Consider the following 19,222-nt stretch of genomic DNA (forward strand, 5'->3'; position numbering starts at 1 on the left):
TATATATAAATTATAGATTCCCCACTTGGTGTGGTGGCATCTCTGTACAGGTACAGTTTTGAACAGTTTGTCTCTTTTCTGTAAGATTTTGGTACTGTGGAACATGGGGGCTGAGGACATCGGCAACCTGTTGGGGGTCACTGAATCCCAGGAGCCAACCTTACCCTATGTAGGGCTGTGTTTAAAAATCAGGCTTCGTTTCCACCATGGTTTCAGCCCTGTGTGTTCATCACTGGCTTTTGGAGCTGACAGTGATGCTCAGAACACCTTGAGAATTTGTGTTTGGTCTTTGAGTCCCAAGAGAAGCCTAGTACCCTTTCTGCAAATTGACCTTTACTGTTTCAGTGTCTTCCATCCATTTCCATTCTGACAGCTGCCTGAAGTCCCATCACAGATGTTTCTCAGTGCCTTAAGAGGAGAGGTGATCTGGTGCAGGGACAGGCCAACCAGGAACTCTCAGCAAACACAGGGTTGTGTTCAGTCCACAAAAGGAAAGGGATTTTGAAGCTCTCCTTGTTCGTGTGAAAATTACACAAGTGGCATTTTGCTCGGCATTCCTTAAGGATGAGGGTACAGGGCATTGCTTTTCTTTTTTTTAAATCTACATTCAAATATGTGACTGTGGTCTTTTTTATTTTGCTGTTAAGGGGTCTGGAAGTAAAAATGAATACTCCAGGATGCTCATTGTGAGCATATAGAATGCCAGAGTTAGAAGGGCCCATAATCATGTTCTGCCAGGTTACAGTGGGAGCAGGGATTAGAACTCAGGGCTCCACTCCTGGGATACTGAACCAAGCAGCCTGTTCCCTGAGGAAAGAGATTTGTGTCCATTTGGGTTAAGTTGTCCCAGGGATCCCAGCTGATAGAAACCTGCTGCTGCCTTGCTTCTTTTTAGACCTGGCTATGAAAAGATTGCCCAAAGAAAACTATCAGTGAGTCTGTGAGGTCTGCCGTGGCTACCCAGTAGCAGGCAAGCACCCATGGAGGCAGATTTAGGGCCCAAAGCACAGCAGAGGGCTTTGCACATCTTTTGGCAACTTTGGCCCAGAGCCACACTCAGATCCACAGAAAAAGAGAACACGATTGGAAAAGACAAATGTCTTTTTATTTAATTCTGATGTCTTCCTTCATATAGGGGAGCCATGACTAGGTTGCACCAAAGAATATTGTAATTTGACTCCATAAATACTTTTGCTCCCTAAACCTGAGAATCAACAAAAAGACAGGGTTAGTTGTTCTTCTGTGATCAGATTCTATTCTTTATAATTAAAGCAGCTTTTAAAAAATGCAAAAGGTAACTGGTCTTGAGGGCTCAGCCAGTGAAGTAGCTACATAGTAGATAAAGGAAACAGAGAACAAGTTGAGGATCTTGAGGGAGTAATAAATTAGCAGTTAGCATTTATTGACCACCTATTATAGACCAACCCTTGGGCTCGGTGGACTTCAAATTTCCTAAGAGTCCTGTAAATTGAGTATCTTACCTTCATTTCATAGATAGGAAAATGGATTTGGAGATTTGTTCCTTTCCAGGGCAGTGCAGCTAGTGAGTAGTAGAATTAGGATGAGCATTACTCTGTGGAACCATGTGCAGCCATGTCTGACCTGCAGCCTTCAGATGTAACAGACATAAAAACAAAGAGGAACTTACCTACACCAACTGTCTTTTATATTTTTATGTGGTCCAGGATGTTTTACTCAGTGTGGCCCAGGCAAGCCAAAATGCTAGACATTCCTGACAGAGAAAAGGAAAGTCACAAGTCTATTTTAAATGAAATGACCATCTTTTCTCACATAGGCTAATTCTGTGTGGCATTTTTATGTTGGAAAACAGCTGAATTAATAGGTCTGATAGCCAAGTAAATTGTAAAAACCAGGCATACACACCCCGCATCACTTGCTGTGCTAGCAGTTCTGTCTTAGTCTCTTTTCTCTTTAAACAAAGGGTCCAGAGAAGAAAGTCTTTTTCTTTCCTAAGAAATCCAAGTGAAAGAAAACTCAGTTTTTCTCCATAAATATTCTTGGGCTGTGAACCTTGATCTGAAGGTTATTTTGTTTTAAGCGTGTGTAAACCCAGCATACGGGTTCAGCAAGTCGTTGCTCATGAGTCTAGCTAGGCAGAGCCTTTTGGCCAGAAGTCAAACTGTTTTGGATCAGATAAAATTCTTGGCAAGATATATTTGTTTTCTAGTGAAAGAAAGGCAGAGGAGCAAGCCCTCGTTATTTTTTCCTTGAATACTAAATTCAAGGTATTTTAGTTTTCATTGAGCTTGAGCATATTGTGTCTCATGCTTCGAAAGAACTCTGAGGCTCTGCACTTCTAAGAAACCATGACCCACACCCACACCAAGATTGCAGCTCCTGTCTCTAAAAATCTGTCTCTAAAAATACCTTAATTGCTCTCCTGTTAGTAAATTTGAAGCATGTTTCTGTTTTTATTCCTTTGCCCAACTAAGAATAGGATGGATGAAAAATTGGCAGAAGGAGAAGGATGGTTGGGTGGAAGGATATATAGCACAAATGAGCTAATATACAGATCTGCTATTCTGAAGCAGTTTATGAGCTGTAGACTTTATTCTTTGAAACTGTAGATTCAAACCAGAAAACTATTCATTAGCACCCTACCAGATGTCAGAAATTTATTATACCGTTTATAAAACTCATTAGCTCAGTCTGGTATCAGAAGTAAGAGATGGCATCACCATGGATCCTGTAAATATTAAAAGGCTAACAACAGAATCTCATGAACAAGTTTCTGCTAATACATTCAGCAGTTTAAATGAAGTGGACAAATTCCTGGAAAATTACAAAGTACCAAAGCACAAAGAGAAATAGACACTCCTAGCAGTCCTTTATCTACAGAAACTTAATAGCTTTGAGATACAGTTAATACTCTCCTCATTTTACAGAGGATGAAACTGAGGCTCAGAGAGGTAAAGTGTGTAGCTCAAGGCTGTGTCACTATAATCTAGGAGAGCCAGGTTTACATCCAGGTTTTCTGGTTCTTATCCAGTGTCCTTTCTAACATACCATGTTGCCTCTAAAGATTGCAGCTCCTTCTTTATGGGAGGATCATTCCTGCCCAATCCAGACTCCCCACTGCATCCTGTGCTTCCTTAGCAGTAGGTTTATGTTTCATCAGGGTTGCTTTCATTGTCTTTGGAACCCATGTTCTTGTGTGTATTTGGAAAAAAACTCACCAGCTTGCACTCAGATGAACTTGGATTTAAAGATAAAAATCTTAAATGCTGTTGTACAGTTTAAAATGTGAAGTTTGTAGCTTTAATTTTTTTGTAACAAAAACTAATAACACTGGCTTAAGTGCTGACTTGAAAAGCTATTTTGTAAGGTCTAGATGTAAATAATCCTTTGGGGTCAGCAGTTTGTATATGTTTGAGACATAGCTTCCTCCATTGCCTTTTATTTTCTTTTTTTAAAAAAATTTGAGACGCTTCCTATATACTTTTATGTTAGATTTGTTGTTCTCTCTCCTCTTTCTTCCTACACTCTGTCAACCTTTGTTTTAAATAAACTGTCCATTGGACCACAGATCTCTTGTCTTTTTTTTAAAAATAATTTTATTGAGAAATATCAATGAGACAGTTTCACAACCGATTACTGGCACATTTTCAATAATTAATACATTGCATATTGCTGTCTTAGTGATTATTCATCGTACAAGATGCAGACATGATATCCTGTCTCAAACACTATTATAACCTCTCTATTCATTGAATTAAGAGAATGGAGCTGTATATCTGTCCTATTTTGAGTATACAGATACAAAAGGGTCGTTCATTTCTATCTCACTTTTTTGGTTAGTTTTGTCAGAGATGGGCATTCCATTGTCATTTAAATATTATAGGTGCTTGAATTCAGCAGAATCTCCCAATATAGTCCAGTAGTCCATAATAGTAGTGAGTTTTCCGTAAGACTGGCAGTGTCCAAAGTCATTGACTTGAGCTTTTTACAGCTCAGGATATTAATGTGGGGTTACTTTTTATACTTTGTTTTCATACATTTCTGCTTGATGGTTAAGACCAAGATAAAGCAAGACATATATAACAAAAAATGTAACTTTTGTATCTGATAAAGTCAGTCAAATCCCCTCAGGCTTTAACCTAAAACCCTGTACCACAGTTTGTAGATCCTTTGTGAGTGTCAGCCATGTGGATGAGTCACAGCCATTGCTTGACCAACTTGCTCTCTGTGAAAGCCTGAGAGAATGCTTTCTCTCTATATAACTCTCATAAGGCACACTACATCATCGATCACATTCCTCTGTGGCCGCAGAATCTCCTTGATCAGAAAATTTGGGACACAACTGAGTTACATAATGTTACAGTATAGGTTCTCCTATGTCCTGAGTCCTCACTGACCTTGAAAGGCAGGGGCAAGATGTTGGCTATCCTTGCAGCCCTTCTTTTTCTCTGATTTTTGGTCTGCAAACTTAGATTGTTAACCCTCCAGAAGAGAAGCTTATTCAGGATAGTCCTGCTACAATGCTGTATATGGTTAGATTTCTTAATTTCTGTGTAAAATTATGTAATTGTTTATTCATATTTTTTTCAAGTTTTTAAAAATTTTTGTCTTTGTATGCTGCAGGGACTTAAAGTTTAACATATCAATACTTGATGGCAAATACCTGTTCCATGTTATGTCTAAGATGTTTGATATTCAGACAGATAGGTTAAACCCAACTGCATATGTTGTAGGGTAATAATAAGATCTCCTGTCTTTAAAAGTGAAGTCCTAAATACATGCCTGCTTAATGGTGTGAACCTCTGTGGTGCTGATTATATTCTGTGTATATTCTAGAGTCCAAAGCTGGGACACACACACACACACACACACACACACACACACACACAAAGACAAAGCTGGAACACAGCTGGGTAGAATTTTGCTAGGCACCTGCTGTGTGTGAGGGGCCAAGCTAGTTGTCAGCAACCTAAAGATACATGAGAGACAGCCCTTGTGGGGCACCTAGGGAGTCTGTCAAACCCCAAAGCACACAACAATGGAAATACTACAAGAGAAGGAAACACATGGCTCATGGATGCCCAGGAGTGTAGCAAGACCATGTACCAAATAAACCTTTTAAAAAAGAAATCAGAAGTAGGAACAAATATTTAGAAAGCTATCAATTATTAAATCCTGTCCATATTGGATTGGACCAATCATGGAAATTGTTATTTGAGTTCCTCAATTGTCACCCAAGATAGCAACCTGGTTTCCTGCAAGTCTGACCAATAGCAGCCTGGCTTCCTGGGATGTTCACTGTGGATATGGGGTTGGTTTACTGGGCGGGTTGCTGCAGCTTGTGGGTCAGAGTTCCACTTTTGTATGTGGGCTGGCCATTTTCTCGCTACATATATCAGTATAGCTGAGTCAAATATCAGAATTAAGCCAGACATTGATGGAATTATTAAGTTCTTATAAGGAATGTTGTGACACATGGCCTTGAAGACATATGCTAATGGTTAAACCAATTGCAGCCTTGTCCTTCTGCAATTGGTTTAAACCAATGATCCTACTTATAAATATAAGATACCTAGAATAGTCAAATAGAATGTAGACTGGTGGTTGCCAATGGAAAGGAAGAAAGAGGAATTAGTGTTTAATAGAGTGTCCAGGTTGGGAAGATACAAAAGTTCTAGAGTTGGATGATTGTGATGCTTGGACCGTAATGTAAATGTACTTAATGCTACTGAACTCTACACTTACAGGGATTTACTGAAGAAGTTTCTAGCTTACCACAATAAAAAATGCCAGTGACGCAAAGAGAATATTTAATGTATAATTCTATTTATATAAAATTCAAAACCAAGGCAAGCTAATCGATGTCTGAGGCCAGGAACTCACCTCGAGATTGCCAGGTAGGCACCTGCCGGGAGCAGAAGGAGGACTTCTTGGATTTCTTGGGTGGTCATCAAGTTCTAATTCTTTGGTTGCTCATTATGGGTTGCTCACATGGACAAAATTCACTGAGGTGATCTCTTAAGAGTCTTTTTCTCTTGTGTTTATTTTACACTTGAGTAAAAAAAGGCACTCCAATGGCTTCTCTCTGCAAGCCTCTGAGGTCATGGATAGAAACTACCCAGCTATGGCCAAATATAAGGAAGGGGTGGCTCTTCTTAGTCCACTGGCATTTGCCTCAGCATCTTGGTTTGGTGAATGATCCACTGAGGCCCAAGATTTGGCAGTGTCAGCTCCAGACTCAAACCCCAGTGTTCATTCTGAGTATAGCAGCGAGTCAGGTTTGCAATCCGGAGAGAAGCAAACTACAACCTCTGCTCAGAGTTGCTTTACCTCTCTGAGGAAAATAAGACCACTGGAGGAGGATGCTGATTTCTTTCCTCCACGTGCATTTTTTTGTTTAACATTTGGCATTTATAGTTCGAGGCATATCATTTGCAAGTTAGCATCAACACTCAGAGATGCAAGTAGAAATAGGTTCAGAGGGGCAAAGAAACCTAACCAGCATCTCAAGTACCAGTGGTTTAAGCCCAAGTCCATCTGCCCTCAACCATATTCTACAGGGCATCCTCTCATCAAATAATTTTTTAAAAAAATAAACTCACTGCCTGAGAATGAAGCCAGCACAGGAGAGGCAGAGCAGAGGGACAAGCAAGAAGAAATGGTGACCTCAGCTGAACCTTTGGACGCCCCATATTTAAGCCCTTTTGTTGAGTTTCTGTCTCTTGTAAGTGAGGGATTCCTTCAGGGAGGGCATTAGATGTTGGTGGTTTCTCCGGAGATGGAGATGTAAAGTTCCTTCCTCTTGTGCGAAGGATGCTCAGCGCACAAAGTGCTGCTGAAGAGAAGCAGGGATCTTTGGGGAGGAAGCAGGCCAGAAAAGAACTTACTAGGCCACAAAAGAATTTATCAGGCTGTATTGGGGGTGGCGTTTTTATGGGGGCTCACATGTGAAAAACAAGAGAAAGTTGAGGGTTAACGAGGCAGAAGATGGAAGTCAATCTAGGAGTGGCTCATTGTTGGTTCTGGGATCCGCTCGCCAGCTGATTCCCCACCATGATGACCCGGGGGATGGTTGCATGAACACAGACACATCAGTCCCCTTAGAGGCGAGCAGGTCCAATTCAAGTCACAAGTGCTAGGGCTACTATATGAAGACAGGCCTGACTTTCAAGCTGAACTGTGTGCAGTCCCTCCTCTCCTTTGAATTTCCTGAGGACTCTGAACCCAGGCCTTCTGAACAAGGACTTAGCCAAACATCAGTCTACATCGGTCCTGTCCTCTTCCTGTCAAACAGGATTCTAAAAATCATTTCTTCTCAAATGTTAATTGCTCAGTTTACTAAGCTTCCTACAGAATTCTCCCCTCAGTCACAAAGTCTAGCTGCCCTGACATACCAGGTCTGTGACCTCATTATAGGACCTACATTTCAAAGCCACTTCCCTTCACTGGTCCCCAAGGAGGTGTTTGCCAAACAAAGAGTAGTGGTAGAAATTAGTGGTTGAAAGGAGTATAATCCAGTGTCAGGAAGCCTGACTCTGAATCTCTGACCACTCCTTTTTAACTATGGGCCTTAGTTTTCTCAACTCTTCAATAATGGTGACACTATTTTATTATTGCTCCTATTGTCTTATGTGATTAGTGTAAGGAGTGAATGAAATAGTGAATGAAACACTTTGTAAATTAGAGTGCCATAAGCAAGTGAAGGGTGGCTGTTATTGTTTGCTGAGCTATCTTCACTCTTGGGAGCCTCAGAAACTACCTTGGGTCAAAATGATTTTCTCGACATCTGTTTTCCAATGTGAACACCCTGCTGCTCTTACTGGAGCTAAAAATTTCTCACACAAAGCTTCTCAGGACTGGTGTCAGCTTCTTGTGTGACTTGGATGGATCTGTTCTCGAATGTATAATATGCGGCAGAGGAATAGAACATTTTATATCTGATCATAAAGAACATTATGTTTCACCCACCAGGAAAGTCCTCATGCCAAGTCACAGCAAATAGAAACTACCCAAGTGTCCCCACCGTTAACTACAAGCACACCACATTCTAGAGCCCTAGGCATTCTGATTTGTATGCTTTAAGCCCAGGGTCCCAATTACTCCTGAAAGTTTCTGGACATCTCTCCATTTCATAGGATATTAAATTGAGGCCTGAGAAAGTAAGATTGTAAGGGGTAATTGTGGGTGTGTCCAGCACTCTTCATGGAACTGTTTTACACTCCTAACAACTATGGGTTCACATGACAGCTGCCAAGTTATCGACTCAAGCTCTATGCCAACCCTTTTAGTGATTGAATCACCTTGCCGGAGCTGAGCCAATCATTGATTTTCTTTTTTCAGACTGGAACTGGGAAGAGTTCTGTAGGGGGGATGCTACGCAATACGTAGTTAGATGTTGGTAACTTTGCTGTCTACCACGTAGTGCAAACATTACTCTGTCTCTATCCCTTCGTTTTTGGTTTTTCTTGCTGAACCCATGCACCTTGCTGCCATTCTCACCCAGTGGTACTGTAAAAGTTATTTATTGCTTTTGCCTTCCCGGGATCCCTTCTCCTTGTTCTAATGAAAGCATTTTACTTCTCCTTAGGGAATTACACTCTGCCATCAGTATTTGGCAGGAATGTGATGGTGCCTTTCCTCCCTCCCTCAAGTGTTCAGTTTTAGAAGAGTGATACATAAAATGGAGTTGAGTGTTGCTCAGATATTTCACTAACAGTATCCTAAAGAGATGATTTATTGATTCTAACTACAGTATTTAAATCTCTGTGTTGCCTTCATTTCTTTTTCAGTCTGTTTAATTATTTTGATCTTTTCCAGGATCTGTTCAGTGCAGTCATTTTGTTGTTTGTAGCCCAACATTCCTAACATCAGAAACTAAAACTAGAGTTGTAGGAAATATATCCTCCAGTAATTGTAGGGTATTCAAAATTATTGGGTGGTGATGGGGCAAAACACAGTGAGACTGTTCCTCATGTCTGTGGAGATCATCAGACTGGTGTGCAATGGCAAAGAACTATTTCTTGCATCCCGTGATATCATTTGAGCATTGAGGGTGTGGTTCTTAGAGAAGACATAGCCACCTAGCACAATTCAATTTTAAGGAATGGAGGAATGCTGGCTCATGTAATAGAATGTTTTGTTTGAGACCACATAGAATAATATTGTAATTGTTACTTTTGGGGACAAAAAGAAATGTAGAGAATTTGTGTATGTGTAAAGAACAGAATTTGGCCATGGTGAAAGAATCATTTAGGGCTTGCTGTAGGGCTGAGTTCTTCAAATACCAAAGTTGGTTACTGATTATGTAGGTGACTAAATTACCACTTCATATTGACAGAGTGGGATTCTGATGATGAGAACGGCTGTACGAGGATGCAGAAAAAAAACTCAAGGCTGTCTAAAACCGGTGCAGGCTGCTCACAGCCATACCTGTGAAAGCATACAGCTTTCTGCTTGCCCCACTTCTCAAGGCTACTTAGTTGGAAGGGAAAGATCAGTTTGGCCTGGAGCGGGGAAAAGTAAAACGAGCAGGAAAGACTCTGGGGCCCATCTAGAACTGTAGAAACTTGCTAATTGATACCATCAGAAATTTGACCAATATTTGTAGGAATGGATTTTTGTGGTGTTTGATCAAGCGAAGGGAAATAGAATTTTGGATCAGACTGATCCCCTGGACATGAATGCATTTAGCAGACAGTCTGCCTTCTCTGTGCTAACTCCAGGAACTGGCTGGGCTCTCACAGTGGGATAAACTGGCTAATGCCAATTGAAACCAAATGCTGGCCCATGTGACATGGAACTCACAGGGCCCAGATCCTTAGGCATCAAGCAGCGGAAGGGAATAAAAGATTTCTAAAGACAGGATGCTGGATTGGATCTATTTTGTGCCTCCTCACCCCAAATAACTCACTGGCTTCCATTGAACCCAGCACAATTTTTACCCTTGTTTTGAAGAAAGCTGAGATCAAGAGTGCTGGCTAGAAGAGCTGTAATTTGAAATGAGTTCCCTGAGATCAGAGGAGAGGAAGAAAACACAGATGCAGGAGGTTGGGCGCTAGTACTTCATCCTCAGAAGTGGATAGGGTCATGGCATTTAGCAGGCTGTGAATGAGTCAAGAGCTCATGGTGTAGAGTGGCTCTAAAAGATTAAATCAGATGCAACCCACTGGAGTCTTCCTTGTTTGCATAAGCAATAAAACTTAAGAAAAAACAAAATGAAGAAAACAAACCCTGAAACACTCTAGCTCTAGCAAAAATTCCTGACTTGAGCCACTGTGAGAGTTAGGAATCATCATTTGACACACAGGCTTGAGTTCACTGATCTGAAGGCCTTTGCTTGAAGGATATTCTACTTGCCCTTGAGGAGGAATCCGATAGCACTGAAGGGATGTTACAAATGCCAGTTGCAGTCTTGTGACCATAATGGGAATGGGCTATGATGCCAAAGACAGACTAGAGTGACACAGGCACAAGCCCAGGAAGACCAAGGAATGCCAAGAGGCAGAGAGGCCTGAGATTATTCCCTACAGCTCTTAGAGGGACTATGGCCCTGCTGACATCTTCATTTTGGATTTCTGACCTCCAGAATTATAAGAATAAATTTCTGATATTTTAAGCCACGTTTTTTTTGTTTGTTTGTTTGTTTGTTTGTTTTGGTTTGGTTTTTTCAGAACCAGGGATTGAACCCAGGCCCTGTGCTTGTCAGGGAAGCACTTATTCCACTGAGCCATCTCCCCAGCCCCTAAGCCACGTATTCTGTGGCAATTTGTTATGGCAGCCACTAGAAAAGAATATACCTTCCAGTAAAGTCATTTTTTGCTTAAAGTTTCTGTTGCTTGCAATCAAAAACCATTGATTGTAACAGTTATTCATCATGTTCATCGGGCCAGGGAAATGGCTCAGTGGAATAAGTGCTTCCCTGGCAAGCACAAGGGTCTGAGTTCAATCCCTGGTTCCACCAAAAAAAACTAAAAATGTCATCATGTTCATCATTTAATCTAAATAAATACTATTTTTTTCATACTAGGAGTTGAACCCAGGGCCTTCACACTGAGCTACATCCCCAGCTCTTTTATACCTTTTTGAGACAGGGGTTTACTAAGACAGTACATTGCCCAGACAAGCCTCAAACTTGAAATCCTCCTGCCTGAATGACCTTTTTGGGCCAAGATTTTTCCAACTAGATTCCTGTCACTTGCAACCTGTCCTGACTGGCATTATCATAGATAGAGCCTGTGCCAAATTTAAGGCCCGAACAAGACACCATGGATTCCACATTACTCCTTATATATCACCCATCCATCCCAATCAGAGAACACATCAGAAAACCAGCTGCATGAAGGTCTTGAGGTACAGCTCTTTATTTGCATAATGCTTTCACTGATATGTCAGAGTGGGGGTGACCTATTGCATTTCTTTCAGGATGATGCACAACCTGTGGTCGACTCAGTCCAGAGCTTTGTCCTGAGGTGTCACCACATCAACTATTTGTGAGGTCATAAAGTCTGGAAATCATCTGGATTCTTCATGTGTTAGGTAACACTATAGGAGTGATGCATGCACACATGGATTGTTGGCCCTGAAGCTGGGCCCAGATAGTAAGAAGTGAATGTGTTAAGTTCCTAAGAGTCCCTCTGGCTTAGTTCCTGCTGCAGCTCCAATCTGGAGTGTTGGAATCTGCAGGCATGTTGGGGGCCGACTACACAGTAGAAGTAATGGCAAACCTATGGCATGCACGTTGCAGTAGGCTGTTTATTATCACTGAAAGCTCTAAAAGGTTTGCCATCAACTGTAGTAGGTCCTGTGAAACATAAGACTTTCACTTGTATTTCTGCTAATGCTTGGAATACTCATCCCGGGACCCCCTTTGTCTATTTAGCTGTTTGTCTTTATGATGTCACTTTCTCAGGAAAATGGTCTCTGATTATCTCAGGGAAGGGACCCTGGTATATTCTATATGCATATAGTTAGCCCTCTGTGCTTAGTAGAGCTCACTATTCTATGTACCTGTGATTCTTTTTTTTGGTGGTACCAGGGATCGAACTCACGACATTGCACTTGCCAGGCAGGTGCTTATGCCACTGAGCTATCTCCTTGGCCCCCCTATACCTGTGATTCTTGTATTAGTGCCTGTCTTCCCCACTAGTCTGAGAAACTTAATGAATATAAGGATATATATTTTGTCCACTGTATTTTTTGAAGCTAGCAAGCTGTCAGTAAATCAGAGGCTCAGTGGGTAAAATCAATCTGTGATACTGGTCGTAACCCAGTAGCTGCAGCATGTGTGATGTGTGTGTATGGGATCAGGGAGGGGTGGTATGGTGAACTGGAGACTGTATGCCTCAGCCCCAGTTTAGAAGTCTTAAAATGACTGTTCAGCTGAACAAAAGCATGTCAGCCAGCCACATGTGAAGTCCATGCTTATGACTTCCAAGAGAGATTTCTTGAATGATTAAGTGAAGAATGTATAAGAGAGCCACTGTAAAGGCTCAAAAACCAAGCTTTTAGGGCCAGGAGAGGCAGAGGGCTTTTTCAGATTCTCTCTGGGCATTTCTTCTTCCCCTTCAGTGCTTGGCACACAGTGGACTACAGGAATCAGTTAATCTACTCAAAATGTACTAAATGCCTACTGGGCTCCAAGCATGCATGAGGATCATGCTTGGTCACGAATGCTCTAATCATGCTATGTGAAAAGGGCCCTGGGGACCCTTCCTGACTTTTTCAGCACACGGGCAGAAACTTTAGTACGGGAGTACTACAGATTTACTAGCAGCAAGGGTGGCATGACTGAAGCTAGCCAACAGGGATCGGAGTCTCCAGCATTTGCCTGGATGGCTGCTCAGGGTAGGGCTAGTGTCTCTGTGGTGGTATAAGGGAACTGCCAGAAGGGGGCACATACATGGCGGCCCCTGCCCCTAGCATTTCAGAGCTGCGCTGTCTTTAAGTCAGTGCCTCCTCTGCCCCATTTAGCTTTTTCATTTCCCTCTGGAGCATAGATTGTGACCATTTGGTAGGTGGGCTGAGGTCTGGAAAGGGGTTAGTGGTTAGCTGCTTCACACAAGCCAATCCAGAACTGAGTCTGGACCTCAGGCCAAGGCCTTTCAGATTTTCAGTGTCTCGACTGGGCCTTAGATGAAGGTGCAAAAGATCATTTCTCAAGAAATTCTGCATGTGAACTAAAGAGGCAGCTTCCTTTTCCATCCTCCCAGGACTCATCTTTGACTCCTTCCAGAAGCTCCCAGAAAAGAACTAGAGCTGAGGTCCCGAGCTCCTATGTTCGAATCCTTTCTGCTCCTCTTCCTAACTCTGACAGAGGTCTCACTCCATCATTCAGGTTTGTGGATTCACTCACTGCTAAAACCACACGCAAACTTGGTGAAGGTAAGAGAGAGAAATAGTGGATGGAATGTGTCTTGGCAAACCACAACCATGCATTCCAGACCAGATTCTACAGTCTTGTCCGGAGACTCTTATATGACTCATTGTTTCAGAGCTTCAGTTTCCACTTCTGTGAATTGGCGATATTTTTTTTTCTTGTGGTACTAGGGGTATATATCTTAGGCAAGCACTCTGCCATTCAGTGCATCCGCAGTGCTTTTCACAAATTTTATTTTAAGACAGGCATTCATTAAGTTTTCTAGGGGAGATGGCTCAGTGGAATAAGCACTTCCCTGGCAAGTGGTAGGGCCTGAGTTCAATCCCCGGTTCCGCAAAAAATTAAAAAAGCAAGTTCCTTTAAAAAAAAAAAAAGTTTTCTAGGCTTGCTTTGAACTTGTAGCCCTACTTCAGCTCTCAAATACTCGGATGACAGTTGTGTACCACTATGCCCGGCTTGAGACTGTCATCTTCCAACACCTGGCCAAATATGGGGAATAAACAGAAAATGCTCAGAATCATTAGCATCCTTCTTCTTTCCACCTCTGCTTTACTAGTAGCTTGGAGGCTGGCTGGTAAAAGTGTCCAAGTTGTTCCGTGGACTCATAGAGCACAGGGCAGCAATCTCTGCTCTGGGCATTTGGAGGAAAGTGTGGGTGGCTGCTGGGCCTCACTTCTCAGGCCAGTAGGAGTGGTCCCAAGAGGCTCACTCCCACCAGAGCTTAAGCAGGGGGAAGCATTTGCTGTGATTCAGCTGACTTGGGGTGGAAGAGAATGCAGAGACCTTAATTTTTAATAACTCTGAGTATTTGGAGGCTCACTCTGGGCCTGGGTCTCCAGGTCTACAGACCGTCCCTCCTGAGAGGTGTCTCGGGATGTCTCCAGAGATGCCTCTGACACTCCGTCCACGCTGCTCAGCAAGTCCTCAAACTCTCGGTGGCCACTGTTGCGCACAGCCGCCTCCAGAGCCTTCTGGCGCCGGTAGAAATGGGAGAACTTGTTGAAGATGATGGTGATGGGGAGTGCCACCACCAGAATGCCCCCTAGGATGCAGCCAGAGGCTGCCAGCTTGCCAGCCACTGTCTCTGGCACCACATCCCCGTAGCCCACAGTGGTCATGCTCACAGTGCCCCACCACCAGCAGGCTGGGATGGTGTGAAAACCTATGTTCTGCTCTTCGGCTGTGTAAGCCACACCGGAGAACACCGACACACCCACGGCCAGGTACAGCAGCAAGATGCCCACCTCACGGTAGCTGTGCTGGAAGAAAAGGAAGGAACCCAAGTCACACGTAGGTGGGCTTACAGAACTGGCAGTAGGCATATGGGGGAAATCACTTCGGGCCACAGAGTATAATAGCTCGGTCCAAAGTCACACAGAAAGGTAGAGCTGATACCAAGACCTGGGTGCCCTCGCTCCAAACTAAGATCTCCCAACTACAGCAGGTAACAAAACTTCCTGGGATCACAGGCCTAATTTCTGCTGTCCAACATGCCTGCCAGGTCACATCTGTTTCCTCTAACTCAGGGATCCTGGTAACATCAGCCAATGACAGAAAAGCCTGTGATTTTTATACTGCTACAGAATCACAAGAACCATCATTCACATTTCATAATTCAAAGACTTGGTTTCAGGTACTCTATGATAGATCTGTCATTATTTCTGACAAAACAAATACACTTTATGCCCTTCAAGGAAATTGAGAGGATTTAACCTCCCTAGACACATTGTTTGGGGGGGGCGGGTATACACTGCTTTGCCCCTGAGGCCAAGCTCCAGGGAAGTAGTTCTCAAATAGGGAAGTTTTGCTATCCCAGGGACATTTGATAATGTCCATAGACTTTTTAGGTTGTCATAACTGGTATAATGTGCTACTGGTATCTAGTAGGTAGATGCTGGGGACATGCTGTTAATACCCTGCAATGCAAAAGATAGGCCCCACAATACAGAATGATCTGGCCCCAAATGTCTCTAGTGCTAGGCTGAGAACCTTTAGTCTCTCTAACTATAATATGTGGAGGAATTACATAGGGATCTTGCTTAAAAGGCAGAACCCAACCAAGTGGGTCTGGGGTAGGGCCAAAGATCCTGGCTTTCTGGCAGCTTCCAGGTGTTGAGAAAGCCTTTGGTGGTCTGGGCTTCACTTGGAGTGGCAAAGGTTTTAGGATCAACACGATGTTAGTATGTTGATCCTAACAGTTCCGATCTTTACTCTTCTTCCTCCCTGCACACAAGGGTAGTACGGCAGCCTCAAGCCCTGATTCTTTGCACAGTGGAGGCAAGGCAGGATTCTGGGGCAGAGGGATCTTCCTTAGAGAGCTGATGAACTCAGGGGATCTGACGAACAGAATTCTCTGTATCTGCTGCACAGATCATCTGCTGGCATGCAGTATCTTGGCTACTTGCCATAAGGGCACACAACATGCTTTACTAAAGGCACCTTCTGGGGACCCTTTGTAGGGCCGCATGGAGCTTTGTGGGAAAGACTACAGTTTCCTGAAAGCCTCTGACAAGTCCTGCCACTTCTGGAACCTTAGTCCCTACACCTTAATGACAGTACTTGCCTCTCCTTAAACATCACTAGATCCCTGATGTTTTGGGGATAAAGTGAAACACTGTGAGCCAGAGTTCATGCGCTTCAGCACCTGACCCACTCGCATGTTCAACCTCATTTCTTGGTGTCTCCTCTCTGTGCCCTTGTGCCAGCACTCAGCCTAGTCTCCTACCAGGCCTGGGTACAAGCTCTTCACCTTGCCTCCCTCTCCAAACCACTGTAATTTCATCCCTGGTGCAGGGCCTGGCACAAAGATGATGCTCAATAAATTGCAACTAAGTTTTAAAAACCCAGCCCTCCCACCTCAGGATGTTCATTTACGGGAAGAAAATAAATAATGGCACCTTCTTGAGGATGTTGTCTTATAGACTGAATCGATAATGGATGTAAACTGGCACAGAATTCTCTGCTCAGAGTTAGCTTCAGGGCTATTCCTAGACTGAGCCTATGAATGGTGACCCGTGGCCATCTTTGCCCGCTGATAAAGCCAAAAGAAAGGCTTTAGCAGTGGGGCAAGTAAGCATCCTGTTTTGTATATCTTTCTTTGTATATTTTTGTAAAGCTATTATTTGATGTTTGACAGGTATATCAAAAGTGCTTAAAAAGGAGCCGGGGAGATGGCTCAGTGGAATAAGTGCTTCCCTGGCAAGTGCAAGGGTCTGAGTTCAATCCCTGGATCTGAAAAAAAAAAAAAAAAAAAAAGACAAGTGAAGTTACACCTCAGTTTTCTCCTTGGGAAATACACTGGATGTAATATATACATCTGGTCTCCAGCGCTGTGTGGACCCAAAGATGGCATTCAGTTTATTGGCTGTAGCAGGCTTACAAACCCACTTCACTATGGGGCCGGGGAGATGGCTCAGTAGGATAAGCGCTTGACTGGCAAACACAAGGACCCCGGTTCTGCCAAAAAAAAAAAAAAAAACAAAGAAAGAAAGAAAATGCAAACCCACTTCCCAACTTCCCCGGGGGCCTATACCCGCCTCTGCCCACCCAACCCGACCTCAGACTCCCTACCTTGAGCGTGGCACCCAGGGAACGCAGTCCGGTGGAGTGGCGCGCCAACTTGAGCACGCGGAAGATTCGCATGAGGCGGAACACCTGCACCACCTTGCCCAGGTCGCCGAGCTCCTCACCACTCCCGCTGTCCTGGTCACCCAGCGCCACACCGGCCAACAACGTGAGATAGAAGGGCAACACGGACACAATGTCGATGAGGTTGAGCGGGTGGCAGAAGAAGTTGCGCGTGCTGGGTGCCAGCAAGAGGCGCGACGACACCTCGAAGCTGAACCAGGCAATGCAGAAGTACTCGAGGCGTCGCAGCACTGGGTCGTCCCGCGCGTCATCCGCGCTGCGGCCCGCGGCCACCGCAGCTACAGCGGCCGCCGCCTCACGGGCCTGGTACTCGGGCAGGCTGTGGATGCACATGGCGGCGATGGAGGCGAGCACCACGCCGATGGAGACGCAGCTGAAAAGCTTGCTGGGCAGCGAGTAGCCGGGGTTCTCCATGGTGAGCCACAGGCGGCGGCGCAGGCGGCCGCAGCGCGCAGCCCCGTAGCGCGCCAGTTCTCGCTGCACGTCCGAGATTTCGTCGGGGCACGGGTCCACGCTGCTCGGCGTGTCGCTGTCCTCGTCCCAGGCGCGCGGCCTTGCCACGCGCCGCTCCAGGTAGCGCGCGCGGCAGCACGTGGCCAGCGCGTTCTCGCCCAGGCCCCAGTATTCGACCTCCTGGCAGAAGGCAAAGACGCATAGCTCGTCGAGGACGTGCAGGCGGCCGGTGCGGTAAAAATGCAGCAGGCCCAGGAAGAAGCCCGGGTGCCGGTCGAAGTAGAACTCACGCGCCGCCGCGTCGTAGTCGTCGCACAAGCGTCGCGCCTGCTCCTCCGACGCCGCGGCCCGCAGACGGCCCAGCCGCGTCCCGGGGAAGCGAGCCAGGGCGCGCGCGCTCAGCAGCCGCCGCACGCCGCCCACGTTCACGCGCAGCGCCTCGTCCCTTCTCCGCCAGGGGAGCCCAGCGCTCGGCCCCGAGGTCTCGCTCACCATGTCTACAGTGGGTCGCCCTGCAGACACCGGAGGGGGCGGTGATGGAGATGGGCTCCCGGCTGCCCTCCAGGAGGACCAGGTTAAAATCCGAGGCCCCATCCACCAGTCAGGATTTCTGGGGGCCCTGTGTGAAGTGCCTGCTGTGGAGTGGGCGCCCAGTAGCTGGCAGGCACCCTCTGAACTCAATCAGGCCTGGGTTTGAACATTGCCCGACCTTAACTGGGGGACTTGGATGGAATCACAGATCCTCCCCATTTCCATTTGATTTTCTCCAGTGGAAAACAAATGGGAAACTCTACCTGGAGAGATTGTGAAAGCGAGAGAGGGTCAGGATGGCTTGGGATCCGCAGGATGCTCATGTAGGGTGCTCCACCTATTCATGGACAAACATGGGTTTCGGTACATCAAATGTCTACTGTGGGATTCTGGACATGCCTGCACGCTGAACCTCAGTTTTCTTCAAATGCGGGTTGAAACGCTTGCCACCTAGGATTTTAAGAAAATCGGTTGAGACCAGTGATTCTCAAAGTGTGTTCCCTGGACAACAGCATCTGTATCACCTGTAAATTTGTCAAAGACGCAGATTCACAGTCCACCCTAGATTTGCTGAATCAGAAACTCCAGCCTGGGGTCAATGATCTTTTAAGAAGGCATGTTGTCAAATTTGAGAGTGAGGGAGTTTCAACTGTGTAAGACAGAACCTTGGCCCTCTTGTGTGGCCTTGGGCAAATCCCATCACCTCTCTAAACCTCTGTCAAATAGAAATTTAAAAAATCTCCATAGAAGCATTATTAAAATGATTACGTTACTTAATGCCTTTGGGGGACCTGATTTACAGAAGGAGTTCATTAAATTATCCACATATGCTGCTGTCTTCTCAAGTTTGCTAAACCTAGGTTGCACCTCACTCTTCATTCACCTGGGGCCTTGAGTGAGATATCTCTCAGTCGTCTACACACTGCAAACATTAGGAATATCTCCTACCCCCAAAGATAGCTGGAAGTTTAAAGTAGATTATGGAAAGTGCTTTGTTTTAGTGGATACTCAGGAAATATGGGGTCCTTTGACTGAGTAGGAACTGAGAGCTGGCAACTCAACTCCTGACCTAGATACATGCACACGGCTGGTGGCGGTAGAAATGTGGCAGGCCCAGGAAAAAGCTTGGTGTTGGTTTAGTAGTGCCTGCTTCCATGTGTGGACTGGGATTGAGTGTGGGTCAACCCAGAGCCCAAGTGCCCTTCTCTAAACCTAAGCTTTCAAAAAAAAAAAAAA

The 19,222-nt window shown here is 44.8% G+C and overlaps 1 protein-coding gene across 1 annotated transcript; it reads right to left on the reverse strand.

Moving 5' to 3' along the window:
- Nucleotides 1–14,097: 14,097 nt before the first annotated feature.
- Nucleotides 14,098–17,965, reverse strand: Kcns1 (potassium voltage-gated channel modifier subfamily S member 1). Its single transcript, XM_023714915.1, has 2 exons — nt 16,925–17,965; nt 14,098–14,613 (listed from the first exon to the last, which is right to left on the reverse strand). Exons 1-2 carry the CDS (start codon nt 17,948–17,950, stop codon nt 14,146–14,148), a joined length of 1,494 nt encoding a protein of 497 aa, XP_023570683.1. The 5' UTR covers nt 17,951–17,965; the 3' UTR covers nt 14,098–14,145.
- Nucleotides 17,966–19,222: the final 1,257 nt, after the last annotated feature.

The sequence above is a fragment of the Octodon degus genome, unplaced genomic scaffold (assembly GCF_000260255.1).
Source record: "Octodon degus isolate 3935 unplaced genomic scaffold, OctDeg1.0 scaffold00037, whole genome shotgun sequence".
Classification (NCBI taxonomy): Eukaryota; Metazoa; Chordata; class Mammalia; order Rodentia; family Octodontidae; genus Octodon; species Octodon degus.

Excerpts from the sequence above, each read along its gene's own strand:
- Kcns1 (XM_023714915.1), bottom strand. The coding sequence starts at position 17,950 with ATGGTGAGCGAGACCTCGGGGCCGAGCGCTGGGCTCCCCTGGCGGAGA. Across the intron at positions 14,614-16,924 it reads CCCTGGGTGCCACGCTCAAG|CACAGCTACCGTGAGGTGGG; the intron begins GTAGGGAGTCTG and ends CTTTTCTTCCAG.